The 21951-nt window shown below is 48.0% G+C and overlaps 1 protein-coding gene across 1 annotated transcript in view; it reads left to right on the top strand.

Moving 5' to 3' along the window:
* TRAP1 (TNF receptor associated protein 1) overlaps positions 1-21951 on the top strand; it is a 65663-nt gene that overhangs the window by 22716 nt on the left and 20996 nt on the right. Inside the window, exons 5-9 of the mRNA XM_054041608.1 lie at positions 14416-14487; positions 15393-15553; positions 17107-17216; positions 19453-19526; positions 21710-21865. Coding sequence (XP_053897583.1) covers positions 14416-14487; positions 15393-15553; positions 17107-17216; positions 19453-19526; positions 21710-21865 — 573 coding nt within the window. The remainder of the gene's footprint in view (positions 1-14415; positions 14488-15392; positions 15554-17106; positions 17217-19452; positions 19527-21709; positions 21866-21951) is intronic.

Below are 21951 nucleotides of genomic sequence, written 5' to 3'. Positions count from 1 at the left end.
GGCATGTGGCAAGTAGAGGAACTGGCTCTGCATATCAACATCAAAGAGCTCTGGGCGATTTGCCTCGCGTGCCAAGCGTTCCTGTCCTGCTTGCAGGGCCACTGCGTAGCGGTGCTGACGGTGGTTTTTTTATCCAAAGCCGCATGCCACCCTCCACAAGCAGCAGCTGCATTCGCTGGACGTTAGAAGGGCGTTCGCTTTCTACATTGACCGAACGAAGACGTTCCGCAAAACAACCCAGTTGTTGGTCACTCTAGTGGAACGGATTAAAGGTTTGCCGGTCTCTTCCCAGCGGATATCCTCCTGGATCACAGCGTGTAATCGCACTTGTTATGACTTAGTAAAGGTCCCTCCGCCTGTTGTCACGGCTCACTCCACGAGGGTTTCCTGGCACATGTACCCCTCCAGGAAATCTGCAGGGCTGACACATGGGCTTTGGTGCACACCTTCATGTCGCACTACGCCATCGTTCACCAATCACGTGATGATGCGGCCTTCGGCAGGGCAGTTCTTCAGTCTGTAATACCTTGACTCCAACCCGACCTCCGAGGTAAGGCTTGGGAGTCACCTAGCTGGAATTAATATGAGCAAGCACTCGAATAAGAAAAAACGGTTACTCACCTTTTTTGGAACTGTTGTTCTTCGAAATGTGTTGCTCATATCCATTCCATTCCCCCCCCACCTTTCCCTCTGTTGGAGTAGCTGGCAAGAAGGAACTGAAGGGGGCTCGGGCCGGCATATATTGAGCACCATATTGGCACCACTCCAGGGGGCTCCACAGCCGGCCCGACGGGTAGCTGCTAGGGAAAAGTTACCGACGTCTGTGCACACGGCGCACGCGCACACCTAATTGGAATAGATATGAGCAACACATCACGAAGAACAACAATTACAAAAAAGGTGAGTAATCGTTGTTTTTTTCTGATTTTGTGGCCTCTCTAATCAACCTGAGTTTTTCACAATCACTGTTAACATCCCAGTGAGGTGGTTGGTAGTATATTCTTACTGCTATACTCTTTATTATTTGAGCATGGAACTTATGTCCATAGAGATTCTATGGTACAGTTTGATTTGTTTAATATTTTAATTGTATTTGACTGTATGCTTCCTTTCACATATAGTGCCACTCTCCCACCACCATGACCTACTTGGCCATTCTTATATATTTGGTATCTGGTACTACCATGTCCCATTGATTATCATCATTCCACCAAGTTTTTGTGATGTCTGTTATATAAATCTCCTCATTTAATACCAGGCATTCAAGTTCAGCCATCTAGTATTTAGACTTCTTCCAGTTTTATGCAAGCACTTACAAATGTTGTTAATATTTAGTGCCTTCATGTGATGTAATTAAATTACATTCTTTTTTGTTTAACTGTTTCTCTTCAGCTCCTGCCTGTACTTTATCAACTTCTATCCTCTCCTCTTTACTAGGATATAGAGAATCCCCATTAATAGATCCTCCCCTAAGGGGTATGTTTGTCTGAATACGTATGCTCCTCCGCACCTGTTGGCTTTCCCCCAGCCTTTAGTTAAAAAACTCCTCCTAAGACCTTTTTAATTTTACATGCCAGCAATCTGGTTTTGTTTTGGTTTAGGTGAAGTCCATCCTTCCTGTATAGGCTCCTCCTTTCCCAAAAGGTTCCCCAGTTCCTAATAAACCTAAATCTGTCCTCTGAGCACCATCATCTCATCCATGAATTGAGACTCTGCAGTTCTGCCTGTCTAACCGGCCCTGCATGTGGAAGTGGAAGCATTTCAGAGAACACCACCATAGAGATGCTGGACTTTAATCTCTTATCTAGAAGCCTAAATTTGATCTCCTGCACCTCTTTCCTACCTTTCCATATGTCATTGGTACCTACATGTACCATGACCACCAGCTCCTCCCAAGCAGCGCACATAAGTCTGTCTCAACAGGTCCATAACCTTTTCACTTGGCAGGCAATTCACCATGCAGTTTTCCCAGTCATCACAAACCCAACTATCTATGTTTCTAATATTTGAATCCCCCATTACTATTTACCTGTCTCTTCCTAATAACAGGGGTACCCTTCCCAGGAGTGTATTTGCAGTGTGAAAGAATACCATGACATCCTCTGGATGGAGGGTCCCAGCTATGGGATCATTTCCCTCTGCTCCAGTTTGATGTTTTTTTCCCCTGAGACTTTCACTCTCAACAGCACAGAGGCTGTCAGACTGGGGATGAGACCATTCTGTTGAGTCCCACAAAATCTCGTTCAGATCATCCATTCTGGTTGCAAGAGCCTGTACTCGGTCCTGAAGGCCGTGAGCTTCGTGCACTGAATGCATACATTCCACCTGCCCGCAAGGCAGGTAATACATGCTGCATTCAGTGCAATAAACTGGTAGCCTGCACTCTGCCGTTGCACTTTTGCCTGCATTATTTTTACTCTTGCAGGGTATTTTTTGTTTTTTGTTTGAGGGGATGGGTTATTGCCCTAAGTTTAGGGAATATTAGGTGTATCTGGCTCTCCTGTATTAGGCTTCCTCTCTAAACTCCCTTGTGAAACTCCCCTGTTTGCTGCTCCTGTTCACTCGCTCTTCTGGTTGCTTGCGAGTTGGCTTTTTAAACCCCTGTTCTCCCTGAATTAGCCCTGCCCTCTTGTCAAGAGATCCTAAAGGGATTAGGGGTCTAAGGATGGCAAAGTGGAGCCTACTTGCCTAGCAGGCCAGTAGGCTCAGAACACAGCCTCCCCCAACCAGACCACACTATAAACTTCAATAAAGCAGGCACAAGGTAAGCAAGCACACAACAACAGACAGACAACAGTGTCACTCCATGGGTCACTCCTCCACCTGGAGAGCTCCCAGATCCCTGTTTGCTGCTCCTGTTCTCTTGCCATCCGTTAGTGACTGCTCTGGAAAGGCAGAACCCCACAGATGGCAGGTGGCTGGGAGCAAGGGTGAAGGAGTTGGGGACGCAGGTTGTATTCTTGTGAATCCTCCTAGTTGAGGGTAAGGTCCCAGGCAGGTACATGCGCATCCTGCAGATGAATGCATGGCTGTATAGATAGTGTTGACAGGAACGCTTCAGCTTTCTCGACCATGGAATGCTGTTCTGGGAGCAAGTCTACTGGGAACAGATGGTGTCCACTTCACCAAGAAGGGGAAGAGAATCGTCTCGCACCATAGGCGCCAACTCCATGGGTGCTCCTGGGCTGGAACATCCACGGAAAAAAATTGGTGGGTGCTCAGCACCCACCGGTAGCTCCCCGTGGCCCCGCCCCGCCTCCCCCTCCTCTGCAAGCGTGCTGCCGCATCCTGCTTCTCCCCCTTCCCTCCCAGCGCTTGCACTGCAAAACAGCAAATTTGTGGGGCAGGGAGGAGGGGGAACGCGGCGCGCTGGGGGAAGAGGCGGGGCCGGGACAGGGATTTGGGGAAGGGATCCAATAGGGGCAGGGAGGGGGCAGAGTTAGAGTGGGGATTTTGGGGATGGGGTTGGAATGGGGGCAGGGCCACGGGCAGGGAAAGGGACAGGGAAAGTGGCGGGTGGGATGTGGGCAACCACCAGCGCCGTAGAAAGTTGGTGCCTATGTCTCGCACCAACTTGCCAACCTAGTGAGGAAGGCTTTAAATTACTTTCACAGGGGGCAAGTGGCAAAAGCACATAGGAAAGCATAAAAAAATGCAATGTTAACAGAGGGGTAGAAGTTGTTACGGGAGACATGGAAAATGACAAAAGGTCATAGGAGCAACAAGGGAAATCAATGGGGGAATCAGCTCAACATCTTAGATGTCTATATACAAATCCAAAGAGTATGGGGAATGAGCTGTAAGAACTGGATGTATTAGTACATCAGCTAAACTATGACTTAATTAGTGTCACAGAGACTTGATGAGATGTCTCATGACTGGAATATTGGTACAGAGGGGTATAGCTTGTTCAGAAAGGATAAAAAGGGAGGAGGGTTGCATAATACATCAAGGTTCTGACGTCCAGAAGGAGGTGAGAAGCAAACTAGTAGGGTTCTACTATTGACCCCCAAACCAGGAAGAGAAGGTAGATGAGGCATTTCCGGAACAAATAGCTGAAATATACAAAACACAAAACCTGGTAGTAATGGGGGACTTGAACTACCCAAGCATCTGTTGGAAAAGTAATACAGTAACTCCCCACTTGACGTTGTCCCGGTTAATGTTGTAACTGATCAATTAGAGAACATGCTCGTTTAAAGTTGTGCAATGAGTGAAAATGATCATGAAATGACAGATTTCATGATTCGCTAAAGAAAGGAAGGAGTGAGAACAGCAGAATAAGGACAATGAACTTCAAAAAAGCAGCCTTTAACAAACTCGGAGAACTGATAGGTAAGGTCCCATGGGAAGAAAATCTAAGGAAAAAGCAGCTCAGGAGAGCTGGCAGTTTCCCAAATAGACCATATTAAAGGCAGAACTGCAAACTATCCTAATGCGAAGGAAAGAGAGGGAGAATAGTAAGAGGCCAATATAGCTCCATCAGGAGATCTTTAACAACCTGCAAGTAAAAAAGGAATCTTACAAAAAGTGGAAACATGGATGAATTGCTAAGGATGAGTACAAAAGAATAACACAAACATCTGGGGACAAAATGAGTTACACCTGTGAAGGTACATAAAAGGCAATAAGAAGAGGTTCTTTAAATACATTAGGAGCAAGAGAAGGACGAAGGAAAGTGTAGGTCCTCTGCTTAGCGGGGCAGGAGCGCTAATAACTGATGACATCAAGAGAAGGCTGAGGAATTTAATCCTATTTTGCTTCAGTCTTCAGTCAAAAGGTTAATGGTGACCAGATATTCAACACAATTAATATTAACAACAAGGGGGAAGCAACAGAGGGTCCCGTGGCACCTTTAAGACTAACAGAAGTATTGGAGCATAAGCTTTCGTGGGTGAATGCCCACTTCATCACGTCTGATGAAGTGGGCATTCACCCATGAAAGCTTATGCCCCAATAATTCTGTTAGTCTAAGGGTACGTCTTCACTTACCGGAGGGTCCGGCGGCAGGCAATCGATGTTCTGGGATCGATCCCGGAAGTGCTCGCCGTCGACGCCGGTACTCCAGCTCGCCGAGAGGAGTACGAGGCATCGACGGGGGAGCCTTCCTGCCGCATCTGGACCCGCGGTAAGTTCGGACTAAGGTACTTTGAATTCAGCTACGTTATTAACGTAGCTGAATTTGCGTACCTTAGTCCGAAGTGGGGGCTTAGTGGGGACCAGGCCTTAAAGGTGCCACGGGACCCTCTGTTGCTTTTTACAGATTCAGACTAACACGGCTACCCCTCTGAAACAAGGGGGAAGGACCACAAGCCAAAATAGGGAAAGAACAGGATAAAGAAATATTAAGATGTACTCAAGTCAGCAGGACTTGATGAAATTCATCCTAGGGTACTTAAGGAACGAGCTGGAGTAATCTCAGGACCATTAGTGATTATCCTGGAGAACCCATGGAAGACAAGAGAGGTCCCAGAGGATTGGCGAAAGGCAAACATAGTACTATTTTCAAAAAGAGAACAAAGAGGACCCAGGGAATTATAGAACACTCATCCTAAAGTCAATACCTGAAAAAACACTGGAATAAATTACTAAACAATCAATTTGTAAGCACCTGAAGGTTACTAGGGTTATAAAACTGAGCCAGCATGGATTTGTCAAGAACAAATCTTTCCAAACCAACCTAATTTCCTTCCTTGAGACCTAGTGGAAAGGGGGGGGGGGGGGGGGGGGGCGGCGGCAGTAGCTATGATATATATCTTGATTTTAATAGAACTTTTGACACAGTCCCACATGACATTCTCCTAAGCAAACTAGAGAAATGTGGTCTATGAAATTGCCATAAGGTGGATGCACAACTGGTTACGGGACATACCCAAAGAATAGTTAGCAATAATTCGCTGTCAAACTGGGAGGGCATAATCTGTCCTGGAGTCCCACGGGGTCAATCCTGGGTCCTGTACTGTTCAATATTTTCAATAGTGACTTGGATAATGAAGTGGAGATTATGTTTATAAACTTTGCAGATGACACCAAGCTGGAAGTTGTTGCAGGCACATTGGAGGACAGGATTAGAATTTAAAATGACTGTGACAACTTAGAGCTTCGGTCTGAACTCAACAAGATGAAATTCAATAAAATTAAGTGTGAAATACACCTCTACCTCACGATAACATGAATTTGGATATAACACGGTAAAGCAGTGCTGGGGGGGGGGGGGGGGGCTGCACGCTCCGGCGGATCAAAGCAAGTTCGATATAACATGGTTTCACCTATAATGCGGTAAGTTTTTTTTTTTGGCTCCCAAGGACAGCGTTATATCGGGGTAGAGGTGTACTTCACTTAGGAAGGACAAATCAAATGCATAACTACAAAATGGAGAATAACTGACTAGGTGGTAGTACTGCTGCAAAGGATCCTGGGGGTTCACAGGTTAAATATGAGTTAAGAATGTGATGCAGTTGTGGAAAAGGCTAATATCATCCTGGGGTATTGAATGTAAGACATGGGAGTATAATTGTCTCACTCTACTCGACTTCTAGAAACCCCAATCCCCCATCCCATTGTGCTAGGCTCTCTCCCTCTCTTCAGTCAAGTCCGTCCTAAAGACCCACTTCTGTGAGGCCACCAAATGGAAAAATTGTGGAGAGGGAGAATAAAAACAGTTAACTAAAGCAATTCCTTTTTTGGATCTCCTAGTGCGTCCTTCCTATCCAGTGGATTGTGAGCTCTTTGTTGCAGGGAGAGGATGGACCTGAGGCTAGTATTTTGGACAGGACTGAGCACCTTGTTAGCTCTTAACAGTTAATAAACACATGCCGAAATCTTCCAGGTGAAGTCCAGGCTACCGGTGTGCAACAGTGGCTGGAGGGTCTGTTACCATTCAAAAGCATTACAGCTTCTCACAAACAAGTTAGAAACTCAAGGAGTATAAAAATATATAAAATAATAACGCGTGGTATGCAGAAGGTGGTTTGGGAGCTTCTGGGGTCTGTCTCGTAATAGAAGAACAAGGGGACATTCAATGAAATTTAAAAGGTGGGAGATTCAAGACTGATAAAAAGAAATACTTTTTCACACAACATGTAGATAGACTGTAGAACTCACTCACACAAGAAGTTGTTGAGGCCAAGAACTTAGTAAGATTCAGAATTGTTATGGTTAATGATGCCAAAAAGAGTATTGGGAAGGAGAGAAAACATCAGGCTACGGGGTTTAAGCCAATCAGTATGAGACCTTCCTGGGGGGAAATCACCTCACATCTTCCCACTGCAGCATCTCATGCACTGTCCTCTGAAGCATCAGACACAGGTCACTGCTGGAGGCGGGGTACAGGACTAGATGGACCACAAGTCTGATCTAGCCTGGTAATGCCTGTGTTCCTGTGGATTTCAGTTACCCTCCTTAAGCAAAGCACCCAAACTAGCTTAAATCTGACCCCACTGAGAGAACTGAGAAAGTGAGCCCTCCTGCTGCTGTACCTCATTGATCCATAACAAATAGCTTCATTTTGGCGGTGGCCACAAAAACTGGATTGTTGTAATTCTGTAGTGGTTGGGTTGCTTTACAGTCAAGCATAGTACACACACAAGAATTTTACAATTAGCAAGCTATTAGCAAATTGGCTATTAGCACAGAGCAAGCTGAAGGCATTCATTGACTTCTCATCATTAAGGGGTTCAGGGTCCTGAGTCATGGAGAAGGTACTTAGTGCTTGGTGCTAACCCCAAGATTCCACATGCCAGCCAGTTATCTCAATTACGTGACATACAATGTAGGCAAATTTCCTATGCCTAGATCACAATGTTAGGGCTTGTCTATGTGGTGGGGTCATGTGCTCTCTGGAGGTGATTTCTGGAGGTGTTTGCTAGAAGCTGGGAATGGGCCACATGGGAAGGATCATTTGATGATTACCTATTCTGTTCCTTCCCTCTGAAGCTTCTGGCATTAGCCACTGTCGGCAGACAGGCTACTGGGCTAGATGGACCTTTGGTCTGACCCAGTCTGGCTGTTCTTATGTTCTAAAGCAGTAGTTCTCAAACTTTTGTACTGGTGATCCCTTTCACACAGCAAGCCTCTGAGTGTGACACCCCCCCCTATTAAAAACACATTTTTTTTATATTTAACACCCTTATAAATTCTGGAGGCAAAGCAGGATTTGCGGGTGGAGGCTGATGGCCCATGACCCGCCATGTAATAACCTTGCGACCTCCTGAGGGGTCACGATCCCCAGTTGAGAACCCTGTTATAAAGTGTGCTAACGTGTTGTGTAATAACTGGTCCATATAGATCAGTGGCTGTCAACTGGGGATCTGTGGCCTGCTGGAGGTCCATAAGCCCATTCGGGGGGCCATGGAGCCCCGTGGCTAGCCCTGAGCCCCAATGCTGAAGCCGGGAGCAGCACAGGGCTAAAGGCGGCAGCCCCCCCACCCCAAAGCTGGGAGTGGCGCGGGGCTTAAGTTGGCAGCCCTGAAGCTGGGAGTCCCCCCGCCCAGCCAGGGCGGTGCAGGGCTAAAGCCAGCGCTCCCCCACCCCCAGCTGGAAGCAGCGTGGGGCTGAAGCTGGTGGTCCCCTGCCCCAGTTGGAAGCAGCGTTGGGCTAAAAGCGGCAACCCCCTCCATCCCCCCGCCGCCCCAGCCAGGAGTGGTGCGGATCTGATGCCAGCACCCCATCAAGCCCCCAAGTCGGGAGCAGTGTGGTGCTAAAGGCGGCAATCCCTTCCCCCCACTTCAAACCAGGAGCAGTGGGGGGCTGCACTGGGAGCCCCCACCACCACCCATACACAGCCCCTAGCTACTCCCCTGCCTGCACCCTGGGCTACTCCTCTCACTTCATACAGCCCTTAGCTGTCTCCTCCCTGCACCCTGAGTGGTTTTCAAACTTTTTGAACTGAGTCCGTCCCTGGACCCCACTGTGCAGAGCTGGCTTGAGCCTCTCCAGCTCTTGCCCACCCCAAATAGAAGTCAAACCATGCCTTTGCTCAAGGGCCTCCTCAGCCCCTCCCGCTCCCCCTGCTCCCACTGGGCCCTGGCAATTTTATAGCATGTTGAGGGGGGCCTCAGCAAGAAAAAGGTTGAGAACCCCTAATATAGACCATGTTGGTCCATATTAAAGGTTCTCGAGCGCGCTTCTATGTTAAAGAACACTAAGGAACCATTAGTGTGCACCAGCAGGATCTACACGGACCAATTAATATACAACAACTTAGCACACTTTAGAAATCACCCCCCCCCCCATGTAGCACATTACCCCATGGGTAGAGAAGCCCTTAGAACAAGAGTCAGTGTGGTGACAGTTCAGCTCACGTTGTATCAGAGGCATCTCTGTATGAAAAAGGATTATAAAACCAGTGATCCATGGAGTAGTTTTCCTATGCTCTTCAAAAAGGAAGGTGACAGAGTGGCATCTCTTCAGGAGAAGAGTTAAAGTAATGTGGATGTTTAGTTGGAGAAGTAAACCATAATTCTGAAATTCTTGTGCATCTAAGGGATTGTCTACCTGGGGACACTCATCAGAGTTAATCTGAATTAATTTTTGAAGTGGATTAGTTAAACTGCATTAAATCTCTTTGTTGAAACTCTTATTTAGAATTAAAGTAGAAGTGAATCTAAACTAATTGATTTCTAAGTTAAATCGAATTAAATTCATGTTAAGGCTAGGTCTACACTAAGGGGGAGGGTGCCAATTTAAGATACGCAAATTCAGCTACGCAAATAGCGTAGCTAAATTTGGCATATCGTATTCGACTTACCCCGCTGTGAGGACGGCGGCAAATCGACGGCCGCGGCTCCCCCGCTGACAGCGCTTACTCTAGGGTTACCATATTTTGTGCCTCCGAAAGGAGGACACTCCACGGGGCCCCGCCCCCAGCCCCGCTCCCTCCCCAACTCCGCCCCCTCCCCAAAGTCTCCGCCCCCTCCCCTGCTTCCCGCAAACATTTAATTCGCGGGAAGCCTGAAGCAGGTAAGGGGGGGCGTGGGGGGAGGAGGCGCGGCCCAGGATGGCCCCCGGCGGCTCCAGCCTGGGTCGGCTCGGGCCCTGGGGTGCCGGCCCCGGCCCCCGGCCGACCACCCCCGGCCCGCCCAGCACTGCCGGCCCCCGGCGGCCCGGCGCACTCCCTGGCGGCGCGACCCCGGACCGGCTCCCGGCCCCGCGGCCCAGCGCACCCCGGACCGGCTCCCGGCCCAGCTCACCCCCCGGCGGCCCGGCCCCACGGCCCAGCGCACCCCCCGGCGGCCCGGCCCAGCGCACCCCCCGGCCCCGGACCGGCTCCCGGACCGGCCTTCCGGCCCCGCGGCCCAGCGCACCCCGCGGCAGCCCGGGCCCGGCCCGGCTCCCCGCCTGGCCCCGCACCCAGCCCGGCCCGGCACCGCGCGCCCGGCCCAGCTCCCGGCCCGGCACCATGCCCGCGACCCCGGCCCCGGCCAAAGAGGCCCCGGCCGAGCCCTCCCTCCCTCCCGATTTTCCCAGACATGCCCGGCTTTTGGGGATTTCCCCCCGGACGGGGATTTGAGCCCCCAAAAGCCGGACATGTCCGGGAAAATCCGGACATATGGTAACCCTACTTACTCCTCCTGACGAGGTGGGAGTAAGTGCGTTGATTCGGGGATCGATTTATCCGTCTAGATGAGACGCGATAAATCAATCCCCGAGAGATCGATTTCTACCCGCCAATCCGGGCGGGTAGTGTAGACTAGCCCTAAGAATGTCCACACAGGGGGTTCAATGAGATTTAACAAATGCACTTTAAATTCGCATCTTTTGTTAATTTGGATTAATTTTCTTGAGTGTACCCATATAGATAAGCCCTAACATGCTTGAAAGATAATGTAGACTGAAACCTCTGTGATGTGCCTGCAACTTTGATGTCACTGTAAATATTTTTATGGGGGAATTTCCTTAGCTTTTTACATAGTCCTAATGTGGAACTGGTGTCTGCAGGAGGGGAGCCACACTAATGTACACCCATAAGATTCTTAGCCAAACAGCCCATCTGTGAGCCTTGGGCAATGTCACAGGAGCTCCACTTAGGATATGAATCAACCCCTGGTGAGCTGTATGTTAATAACTTCTATAATTAACCTTCAATCAATGAAATGTTGATGCTATGCTTTAGATCTGAGTTAGGAGAATACTATGAACTACTTCTCTTTCTTTCCTGCATTGTGGTTTGTCATCTTTGCTACAAAGTTGCAGAAAAGCATTAGCTGTCTTGAACTCTGGAGAACACATCTCTCAATTAATAGTGTCCAATTCACTTCTCATTGTATAGCAAAATTTTACCTTAGCACCCAATGTAACCTACCAATTTTGAGGATGGTATCACTTTTCTTGTGGATTTCAGAGTGGGGTCTGAAATTGCAGCTAAGTGTCCCTTATAAACCCAATTTGAACAATGGAGTGACTGCTCTCTCTCTAATAATGTTGAATGCAACAGGGTTAAAAGTATTTTTAAAATGTTCTTACTTCTGTGGCCATGCAGTCGCCTCTGGCTAAGACTCTCCTAGAAATGCACACTGCTGATTCGTTGAAAAATGCAGACTTTATTGTAAGCTGCTGGGTGATGAGAATGGAAACTCCAGTAGTTCCCATCTTTGGTTTTAGTGGAGCCTGCGTTATAATATAATAATATTTTTGTGAGAGCAAAAAGGTTTTTTGTACTGTTAATAAATAAAATAAAATAAAATAAAATGTTTTTTTTAAATATTGTTTAGTTCATCTTTATCTCATCCTTTTTTAATTTCTATTTTTGGTGTATGTTTTATAATGTACATAATATATTAGCATAGTAGTACATGTATATAATTTATACATAAATAAATATACATATATTGGGGGTGCGTGCTCCAAAAATTTTTATTGATAGGGGTGCACGATCAAAAAAGTTTGGAAACCACTGGATTAGAGAGCTTGCTGCTGGCTGGGAGCAGTGCCATCTGGTGACAGAAGCACTGCAGCTGTCAGAGAGCCTGTGCACTAAAGAGAAAAGTTTGTAAGCTTATTACATTTATCTCGGACAGTCCAGGTATTTTCCTGCAATATGGCACATCATTTTGCTGGGATTCTTGGCCAGCCATGTACAAATACCGTTCCCATTTCCCTGGAGCAGCTGGGTTCAGAGCTGTTTTGGAGCAGTCAGTTTGAACTGTAAGCTGTCTTCACTGCAGTTGTTTCATTCCATTCAAACCAGTCTCCAGAATTTTTTCTTAAGCATTTTGCAGTACGTTTGGCAGAGGTTTGATAATGGCCAATTACATTCAAAGAGCAGGGATTTTTTTTTAAGGTACAGGAATTTGGGAATGATGTGCTATGCTATAAATAGGAGTGGATCAGAGGAGCTCAGCGCTCTATTCGGGGGTCTGGAATGAACAAAACCTGAACCAGATGCTGAAAACTTTTCTTTCTGGCCTGGGGGCAGGGACGTTCTTGTCAGATTCCTGAGGTTTTGCCATTGACTGTTTGTTTTTTCTGGCTGAACAAACCCTGCTATTGAGACCCTACCTGCCATCCTTTCACTTCACATCCTTAAGGTGACTGATTGGGCTGCCATCTTTAATCAGATGAAAGGTGTCACTTTTCTGTGTCAAAAGGGGCACAGAGGAAGCACCACACCAGTAACCAAGACATATACTTGAGCCAATATCTTGCATGCACTTGAAGATATTTTGATCGTCCATTGGAAATAAGCACTGATCTAAAAAAAATAATTGTGCATTGTCGGCATTAATTATGACATTTTGTTTTACTAGTTAAGAAGAAGCCCACGTGGTGAGGAAATAGATAGCTGGGGGGGGTAAGTAGCAGACATCAAAGGGGCTGGATTTCAGTGAGATCCCTGCTCATGCTGTTCAGTTCCACTCAGATGCATTCTGCTGACATTCGGGGGCTTGCACCCCAACTCTAGACAAGATGTGCTCAGAGCATGTGAAATCGGACCCTATTCTGCTTCTGGTTTTGCAAGGCATGTAGTGATTTGTGCTCGGTGATAGTAGATGACTCAAACCCCTCCTTTGGACGAAAACCTCATTTTACTGTGGTACTAACTCTGGTTACAGTTCATGTGCCATCGTGCATAATCAGAGAGACTGAGACATCTGTTGGAGTGACTTCACTTGAGCCTTTGTAATGCAGCTGGTGATGCTGTGTTGTGGGAACTTTGGGTTTGAAAAGTGACACCAAGCCCATTTTCTCACCGTTCTGATGTGATTAGCTTGCGCTTCATTTCTGTGGAAGGTATGAAGGGAACAGAGTTCAAAAGCAGCAACTTAAAAGGGAAGCCCAACGTGGGAAAGGTTCAGGGAAGCTCTTGCAAAGGAGGAAGAAAGAACTGGTGTATTTGCAGTGGATTGGACCCCTATGTTATGGGTTGGCCATTTCTGAGTTGTGATTTTTGCCATGCTGCCACAGAATTGTCCAGAGAAGCAGCTGGGAAAATTAAAGCTGAATCAAAGCAAACCAGAGCCCATTCTTATTGCTAATGTCCAAGGATCTGAGAGATGGATATGCAAGGACAGTAAGGAGTGAGTTATTTATTGTGATAAATGGGAGTGTAAATTCAGACTGAAATGGATTAAAATAACTAACAATAGACCAACAAACTTCATGCTACCAGAGGCCAGTGTTCAAAGCCTGGGCTACGTGGCAGGTAACGGTCAGTGTAATAGCCAATTCCTGGCCCACCCAACACAAATGGCACCCTCTGTGGGAGAAGCCAGGATGAGAGTGCTCTCACACACATTCATGCCCAGTTCTCCAGCCTGGATGCCAGAGTAATACCAGCATACTCGGCAGTGGAGTTTTGCAGAGGGTAGCATTGGGCTAGTGAAGGTGACAAGGAGAATAAAGAAGAGTTGGTTCACGGTAGCACCCACAATGAGAATGGAGGGTCTTATGGTCAAGGTACTGAACTGGCTGAGGCTTGGGAGATCTGGGTTCAATTCACTGACCTGTCACAGACTCCCTGCGGGATCTTGGGGATTCACCTTTCTTTCTCCCACTCTGTCTGTCTGATCTCTTTAGGGACAGGGACTGTTTTTCACTAAGTGTCTGTATAGCACCTACCACAGTGAGGACCTCTTGGTCGGGGCCAGTAGGCACTGCTGTGAAGAGAATATTCTGGTATGAGGGTATAGAGGTCAGTTGGTTTCTTAGTGCGTTTTTGTGTCTACCCTGCATTCTGCTAACATCTGGTTTGTAGCCACTGGGTAGTCATTTCTGCACCCTAGAACTGTGCATTTCCCTGATTCCCATGTCCTGGCCTGAGGAAGGGGAATCAAAATCCACTTTCATTTTATCAGCTAAAGGTCCCCGATGATAGTGGTGTCTGATTTTGGGAATTTACTGGGATGCTCTGTGTCCTGTCTGGTGCGGAAATGCACGTGCCTGGTACATCAGGGTCTATCATTGTATTCCCTGCAGGATACTGGCATTGGAATGACCCAGGAGGAGCTTGTTTCTAATCTCGGCACCATTGCTCGATCTGGCTCGAAGGTAAGAGAGATGCCTCCTTTATGTTGTGTCCTCAGGGCCATTTTCATCCCCCTGAGGCTCCTCCATCCTGCATCTCCTGAGGCCCTATTGTGAAGGGGACCCCTGTTAGGAGGTGAAACCGCCCAAGGCTCCATTGTCGTTCCTGACCCCTGAATTGTGTGGTCATTGGTAGCAGGACAACACTAAAGAACCATTTTTCTCTCAATGGGGGAGCCAGGGTCCCATTAACTGGGGATCCCTTATGTGTCCTGTATTCTGTAGATCCAGGCTCTTTATATAGTCATGGTGCACTTAGCTGTGCTGCTTTGTAAAAGCAAACTTCTTTCCCCCAAGGCATCGTGATCCAGATCCACAAGTTCTCTACCTTCATGTTCTCTAAGTGCTGACTGGGCCGCAAGTTGTAACACAGTTACTGGTGGGCCAGGGGTGGACACAGCTGTTTGCTGGTGCATATATCTGCCGGGTTTTTCCATCTCTGAGATCCCCATTCATTTCCTGCAACTGAGCAATCAGACCCCATTCTCTTTCCTCTCTCCCACCCGTTGCAGCAGGCACTGCCCTAGGCAACACTTTCCTGTTCCAGAGCTGCAGTCTCTGCTCCTCTGGTACTATGTTGCTCTGTAGGAGCAAGTCACTGGAGCTCCTTCCATTTGTGCTGTCCCCAGGAGGGTGATCTCAGCCCCCCAGAGCGCTGACTGCTGCAAAGCAGTTGAAGGGGAGGGGTCCCCTTGGAGAGGAATGTTCTGGGGTGTCAAGCTCACACTGAGCAAACATAGCAACAGGCTGAGTCAGGGAGGGTGGGGAGAGCAGCTGTGGGGGTTTGGGGGGAGGTTGCAGCCTCCCAGCTGTAGCCAAGGGTCAGCGGACCTGCAGTCCAGTATACCTGCTACTCGTTGTCCCTACAGGCATTTCTGGATGCACTGCAAAGCCAGGCGGAGGCCAGTAGTAAGATCATTGGCCAGTTTGGAGTGGGCTTCTACTCTGCCTTCATGGTGGCTGATAAAGTGGAGGTATACTCGCAATCTGCAGAGTCCGGGAGCCCTGGCTACCATTGGTCTTCAGATGGGTAAGAGTCTGCAAAACTGGAATTATTGGAGGCTAATGTATTAGCGAGTGTTGTGACATTGTCTGTAGCTCCACCTGGGTGGGGACTGGAAGCTGTGCAGGGAGGTGCAAGGTGAAGCAGGACACTGGTCTTTTGCAGCTAGACACTTTGGTTAAAATCCTGCTTAGGTTACAAATGAAAGTCTTCATTACAAAACCACCACCACATGTAACTCAGCAGCCTGGCTGTGCTGCACAGAGCTCAGGTTTGAATAGCCAAGGCTGCTATAAGGCACAAGAGAATGGTGCATTAGGAGAGCTGTGTGGTGCCCCTCAATGCAGCCTGAGCTGTCAGCTCCTCGCTGCTACGGGCTTGTTAAACAAGAAAACCACACGTGAATTCAGTTCTGCTAAGAGTGCTAGATTGACCAGCCCTAGAGACCGACTGCAGTTTGCTCACAGAGCAGGCATGGCACAGGCAGCACAAGCTTCCCCCTCCATCCCACCAATGGGCCTCAGTGCTGTCTTGAAGGGATACCGAAGGGGTGAGAAGGAAATCCAGTCTCTATGGGCTGGTCGTTTTGCTGAGAATGCCAACAAGGAAACCTGTTGTGGTGTGGGTTATAACATGGGCACACATCTTCTGTGAGCTGGACTTCCATATAGATCACCCACTCATTTCACACAGGCCACAGAATGTCCATCAGATGGCAGAAGCTTTGAGCTACTGCAGACTTGGGCCAGATTTGGACCAGAGCACTAGATGTGAAAAGCGCCACCTCCTATTAAAAGCCCATGGGAGAAAATATTTGCTGAGTTTATAAATCCTTGAAAACTGTTTTACAATTGAAACTTCAGATCCTGTTGTGTTCCAGATAATAATTCGCTTTATTGTGCTAAATGTTACAGTCCTCCTGCTTGTAGCCTGTCAGGGTCACTGAAGGATCTCCTGCCATTCCTGCACTTTTCACAGTGTGTGTTTTCCACCCTTGAATTGGTGCTGCTCCCTGGATCGTTTGACCCTCAGACAGAAGGGGCAGTCGCTCTGAACTAGAAAGAGTGGAGATGACCATTGGTAGCAAAGGGGACCCTTTAGCTCAGTGCAGCAGCCTTTCATCAGAGGGTGTCGCTGCACTCTAGTAGAAATAATCATAGACTGGGACACATGTGCTGGACCAACAAAGAGCCATACAGTCTGCTTGTCTGGAACCTGGAGGGCTGCAAGTATCTGTATAAATGTAGAAGATTTCAGTTGCTGCCATGGAGGTTTAGCCCAGTCAGACGACATCACCCAGTGTGCAGTGCTGTTGTCAGTAGAGGCTGCTGGTATTGTGAAGCATTGTCTGCTGGGACCTGTAGTCTCCGCAGGCTGCATCACCATATTATATATCTGGGTGATAACATGTAAAACTCCACAGTGCCCAACTTCCATTGACTTCAGTGGGAGCTGTAGTGCCATTTGTGCTTTGAAAATTGTCCCCTTAGTTAATGAAATGTTCTTCTTTTCATTCTCCCTTGTTAATGAACATCCCCCAAGGAAAAGGTTTCTATGTGATGCTGTGTTTCTATTCCTAGCTCGGGAATGTTCGAGATCGCCGAAGCCTCTGGCGTCAGACCTGGGACCAAAATAATTATCCATCTCAAAGAGGAGTGCAAAGAGTTTGCGAATGAGGACCGTGTCAAAGGTGAGTGGAGTGGGGAAATGAAATGGTATTCTTTGGACTCCTGTAGCCCCTTACCCCTGAGGATTGCTGTCCACATCTCACAGAGGCCTGGAGAGGTGGTGACGTGGTGGCAGAGCTTAAATTAGACCCCAGCGTCCTGACTCCTAGTCTCCTGCACTGGCTGGACACCCGGCCTTTGATGCTTAAACACTTGTAAGTTGCCTGTCGGTTGATTTTAATTTATAAGGGGGGTCGTACTCAGAGGCTTGCTATGTGAAAGGGGTCACCGGTACAAAAGTTTGAGAACCACTGGTGTAAGGGTTGCAGTGATGGGTGTGAGGCACTGTGGGCTTGTCCCCTCTGTAGCTCTTCTACCACCATGCTTTCTCTTCCTTTGAGCAGTCCCAGGCAAACCCTAATCCTCCCAGGTTATTCTGGAGCTGTGGAAACCGCCATGGCCAGTATTAGAAAGCTGGAAGTATCCCACACCTCAGAAGTTCTCTCTTATTTGGGTGTTATTACAATGGGGTTGCTAATGTTTGTAATGTGTTCTGAGCTCCTCTGCTGAAGGGGCCTGGGAAGGGCAGAGGATGATGAGATTCTAAGGGTGAGCTTGGGCAGATGGGATGTGTGCAGAGAATATCTGTCCTTTGCTCACCACAGGTGGTGCTCACCAAAGTAGAATGCGACTCCTATTTGTATAATCTAGGAGCAGCTTGCCAGCCCCAAAGGCTATTACTCTACCTCCTTCTACCTCTGTTCTAATCAAGGAATATACAGGGTGCTGCCAGTTTAACTCATTGACTTCTCCCAAAGAAATGGGAAAATCTGATTGAATTGGCATGCCTGCTTTTTCTATAGACTTGTCTGGGAGCTTAGACCCCTAGTCTTTTAACCCTGGCTTAATTCCTTATCTTTCACAGGGTAGGGGGAAAACTGTTAAAAGAAACATTGAGATTTCAAAATGTAGTTAGCAAATGAGAAGGTTATGGCAGGCTGCTAACCTTAACTTTGCCCTCTTTCGCATAGGCATTGCAATGCAATGTCTAATTACATGATCTCCTGCTGCTATTTCCACCTGTCTGGTTTGTGTGCACGGTGAATGGTGTATTGTTTAAAATATTTTACCACACATGCACTTGTGCGAATTGCATTTTAAAATGGTTCTAACATGACCAAATTTAAACCAGTTTTTCCTGGGATCCTGAAAGTCACCTCTCCTCCCTAGGAACCATATTCCTGCCAGTTTCCAGCTCTCTACTTCACACTGCATAGGTGCTAGAGCTGGGTTGTTTTTTGTTTTGTTTTGTTTTTTAAAGCAAGAATTCCATTTCTAATGGGAAAGTGTCCCCTTCCCTCTCTGGCTCTCAAATAGCTGAATAATTTTTGCTCAAACTTTTCAAAGAAATTCATTTACCTCTGGGCAGAAACCAACCCTTTTAAATTCCATCCTGACAAGTGAAAGATTCAGGAGGTTCTGAGCCACAGTAAAAGCTGGGTAACCATGGAAACACTTGAACGCCCACCCTTTAACTGTGGGTGTTCCTATGTTCTCCTCGCCCCATAATGTTTTGAGATCCTGTGTTGAGAAGTGTTAAGTATATGGTCACTACAGAATCGGCTGTGCCATACCGAAGTTGTAACCGTAAAAGTAAGAGAAAAGAGTCCCTTAACGTCATCCCCTCCTCTCCCTGGGGTCAGTGCAGGATTATTTGCTAGAGGTTTTTTCTAGCATTTTGCTGAGTCTAGTTTTATATGCCCTGACCAATCCACCCCTTCGCTCGAGGGAGGGTTCTAGAGTTTGTTGTTTCTCACTGATATTCAGCCAAAACGTTCCCTTCCCTCTGCCCCATTACTCCTACTTGTACCTCAGATGCTACATTAAATACTCCTCTCTCACTTTGGTATTCACGCAGTTCAGATGTTTGTAGACTGGTCTCACCACCACTACCTCCAGTCACCATCCCTTTGCTAAGCTAAACATTCAATCTCTCTGGACCTCTAACGTTCTGTGTTGCTCTTTTCTGAGCTCCTCCAGTCCATGGATTTTTTTCTGATTACCTGATGGGCTGTGGTAAAATGCTGTGGGGGGCACGAGCAGGCTGCAGTGGAGAGCAGGGACACTTCAAAGGGACTAATCTGTGCTGATATGACCGGTTCCCATAGCTCACCTTGGTCACAACGATCTGGTGGTTGAAACTGATAAAACCCATGTTCTGGTTTTTTTTTTTGTTGAAAATGTTTCTCTCTGTTCCAGAGGTGGTGACAAAATACAGCAACTTCATCAGCTTTCCCCTCTTCCTCAACGGGAGACGCCTCAACACACTACAGGTTAGATTGAGAGCCATGGGCAGGGCAGTGATTGAGAGGGAAACTTGTAACCCTGCAGTGGGCTCAGGAAATGAGCAAATGGGTCCAAAAAGGACCAAGGACTGCGAATGGGTGAGGTGGTGGCAATTGTCCAGGGCAGGGGATCACAGAGCCTTTCTCAGATGAGGAGTTATTCAAGATGAACGTTCTTTCAAAAACCATTGACCTAGTGAGTTGAAATGTCTGGTTGCGGTGAAGCTGGTTGGATAGCTTCAGCCGTATGCTCTTGTGCCTGACAGGGTCAGAGGCTGATGACAAGTCGATAAAAGTGTCTGCTGGAAGCTGGCTTGAGTATGTGTAGACAGTGCAAGCACTTGGTCACAGCAGCTTTACCTGCGTTGAAAAATGCCTGTTCTGGGGGATTGTGGTCTCCAGGATGGGGGTCAGCCTCGCCAGCATCGTCCACTCCAGTAATTTGTATCTTGTACAGAGGAGAGATAGGACAGTAGCTGTGGAGGTCATTGGGCAGCTTTCCAGGTTATGAAATGGCAATGACTTCTGATCGTCTCCAATTTGTTGGGAGTTTGCTGGTGGTGATGACTTCCATCAATAGTGCTGCCATCCAATTGCACCCTCTTGGCCCAAGATAGTTAAGGAAATCTGAAAGGATGCCGCCAATGCCAGCTGCTTTTCCTGCTTTGGTAGCAGAGAGGAGAGCTTCAATCTCGGCTCTTGTGAAGGTTTGACAGAGACTTGATGGAGGGGCACTTAGTGCACAGCCCACGGAGTTCCTGGCTTGGGAGCGTGCGCCTCAGTCCCACGGCTTTCGCCGGAGGCTGCAGCTGGGGCTGTGCACCCCCATTGTGGCTTCCCAGGGTCATATGCCCCCTCCCACTGCGGCTGAGGCTCGGCGGGGGCTGCAGTCGTGCCACGCGCCCCTGTCCTGCAGCTGGGCCAGCTCTGGAGCAAGGGCTATGACTCCCCTGCCCCCCCGTGGCTGTGACCCCCTCTGCGACCACTGGAGTTGGGGCTGTGCCCCCTCCCATGGCGGGGGGCTTGGCCTGTCAGTCTCTCTTCCCCCTTCCCCCCCATGGGACTCCATTCCTCCCCTCTATCTAGCCCTGCCCCCGGTTGTTTTTTAGTAAAGTAATGGACAAGTCACAGGAATTTTTGTTTGTTGCCTGTGACCTGTTCATGACTTTTACTAAAAATAACTGTGAAAAAATCTTAGCCTTAAGTATGATATGCTGTTTGGGCACAAGTGAAGGACCTGCTGGCTTTTTAAAGGACAGTGGTCTGAACTCTGGGGAGCCACAGAAAACTCTGGTCCTAACAACAGGTGCTGTAAAGCATCTGAACTCCCCACTGAATCCCAGTTACACCTTCGATCCTGGAAACCCTCCAACACCTTTGTAACTTCTGGTCTTATTAAGGGGCTGTTTGGGAATGACCATTTTAAAAAAGGAAGCTTGCTCAGCAGATTGCCTGAGCTGCAAAAACAGTGGGCCTATTGGGCTTGCTATTAAAAGGCAGGAGGTATGACTTGGGGGCCTCTACCTCTGCTACTGATCAGCGCTTGAAGATGACACCAGGAGCAAAAAATCTATTTAAGAATGTAAACCTAGCCCAGCAGCAAACCTGAGACCTCTACATTGGGTCCAAACACAAATTATATGGGCAGGATCCCCCCACATCTTTACTGATCACAAGCATGGTGCTATACTAAGACCAAGAATCATGATGTTTGTAAAGCTCTTTGAGGAGGTAAGGTGCTGGATCAACACAGATTCTTCTGAGAGGGAGATGACCTCAGAATTTCAGGAATAAAACCAGCCCAACATACTTTGTCAAGACACTTTCTGGATACAGGCTTCCCTGTGCAATCACTGGGGAATCCTTGGGAGGAGAGGGGGAAAGGGTCTGGCTGCAGGGAGCGAGCCAGTCTTTGTACGGAGGGAATCCCTAGGCTTTCCCTGAGCTGCGCGGGGTATGGCAGTGTGTTGGCTTTGAAAGACCAGACCAGAATTAGTAATAGTGATGCCCAGCTCCAGGCCCTGTCCAAAACAACGGAAGCTGTTGACAATTGGACGTGCTAGGGAGGGGCAGAATTAAAAGCAAATGAGTCTTAGTGTGTGGCTGTGGGGTGTGTGTGTGTGAGTGTTACCAGACGGGTGGGGATTTTAAGCCTCCCTCCTCCCCCACAGGCACTCTGGATGATGGACTCCAAGGAGATTGGTGAATGGCAGCACGAGGAGTTCTACCGCTTCATAGCCCAGGCTTACGACAAGCCTCGCTACACCCTGCACTACAAGACAGACGCCCCCCTCAATATCCGCAGTATCTTTTATGTGCCTGAGATGGTGAGACTCTGGCATTCTCTTGGGGATGTGGGAAATCCTCAGTGAAAGGAAGGATCAGATGGGTGAGATCATCACAGAATAGAAAT

This window comes from Malaclemys terrapin, chromosome 10 (assembly GCF_027887155.1).
Source record: "Malaclemys terrapin pileata isolate rMalTer1 chromosome 10, rMalTer1.hap1, whole genome shotgun sequence".
Taxonomy (NCBI): Eukaryota; Metazoa; Chordata; order Testudines; family Emydidae; genus Malaclemys; species Malaclemys terrapin.
Note: the sequence above shows the minus strand (reverse complement) of the source record. Positions and strands in the feature narration are given on the sequence as shown.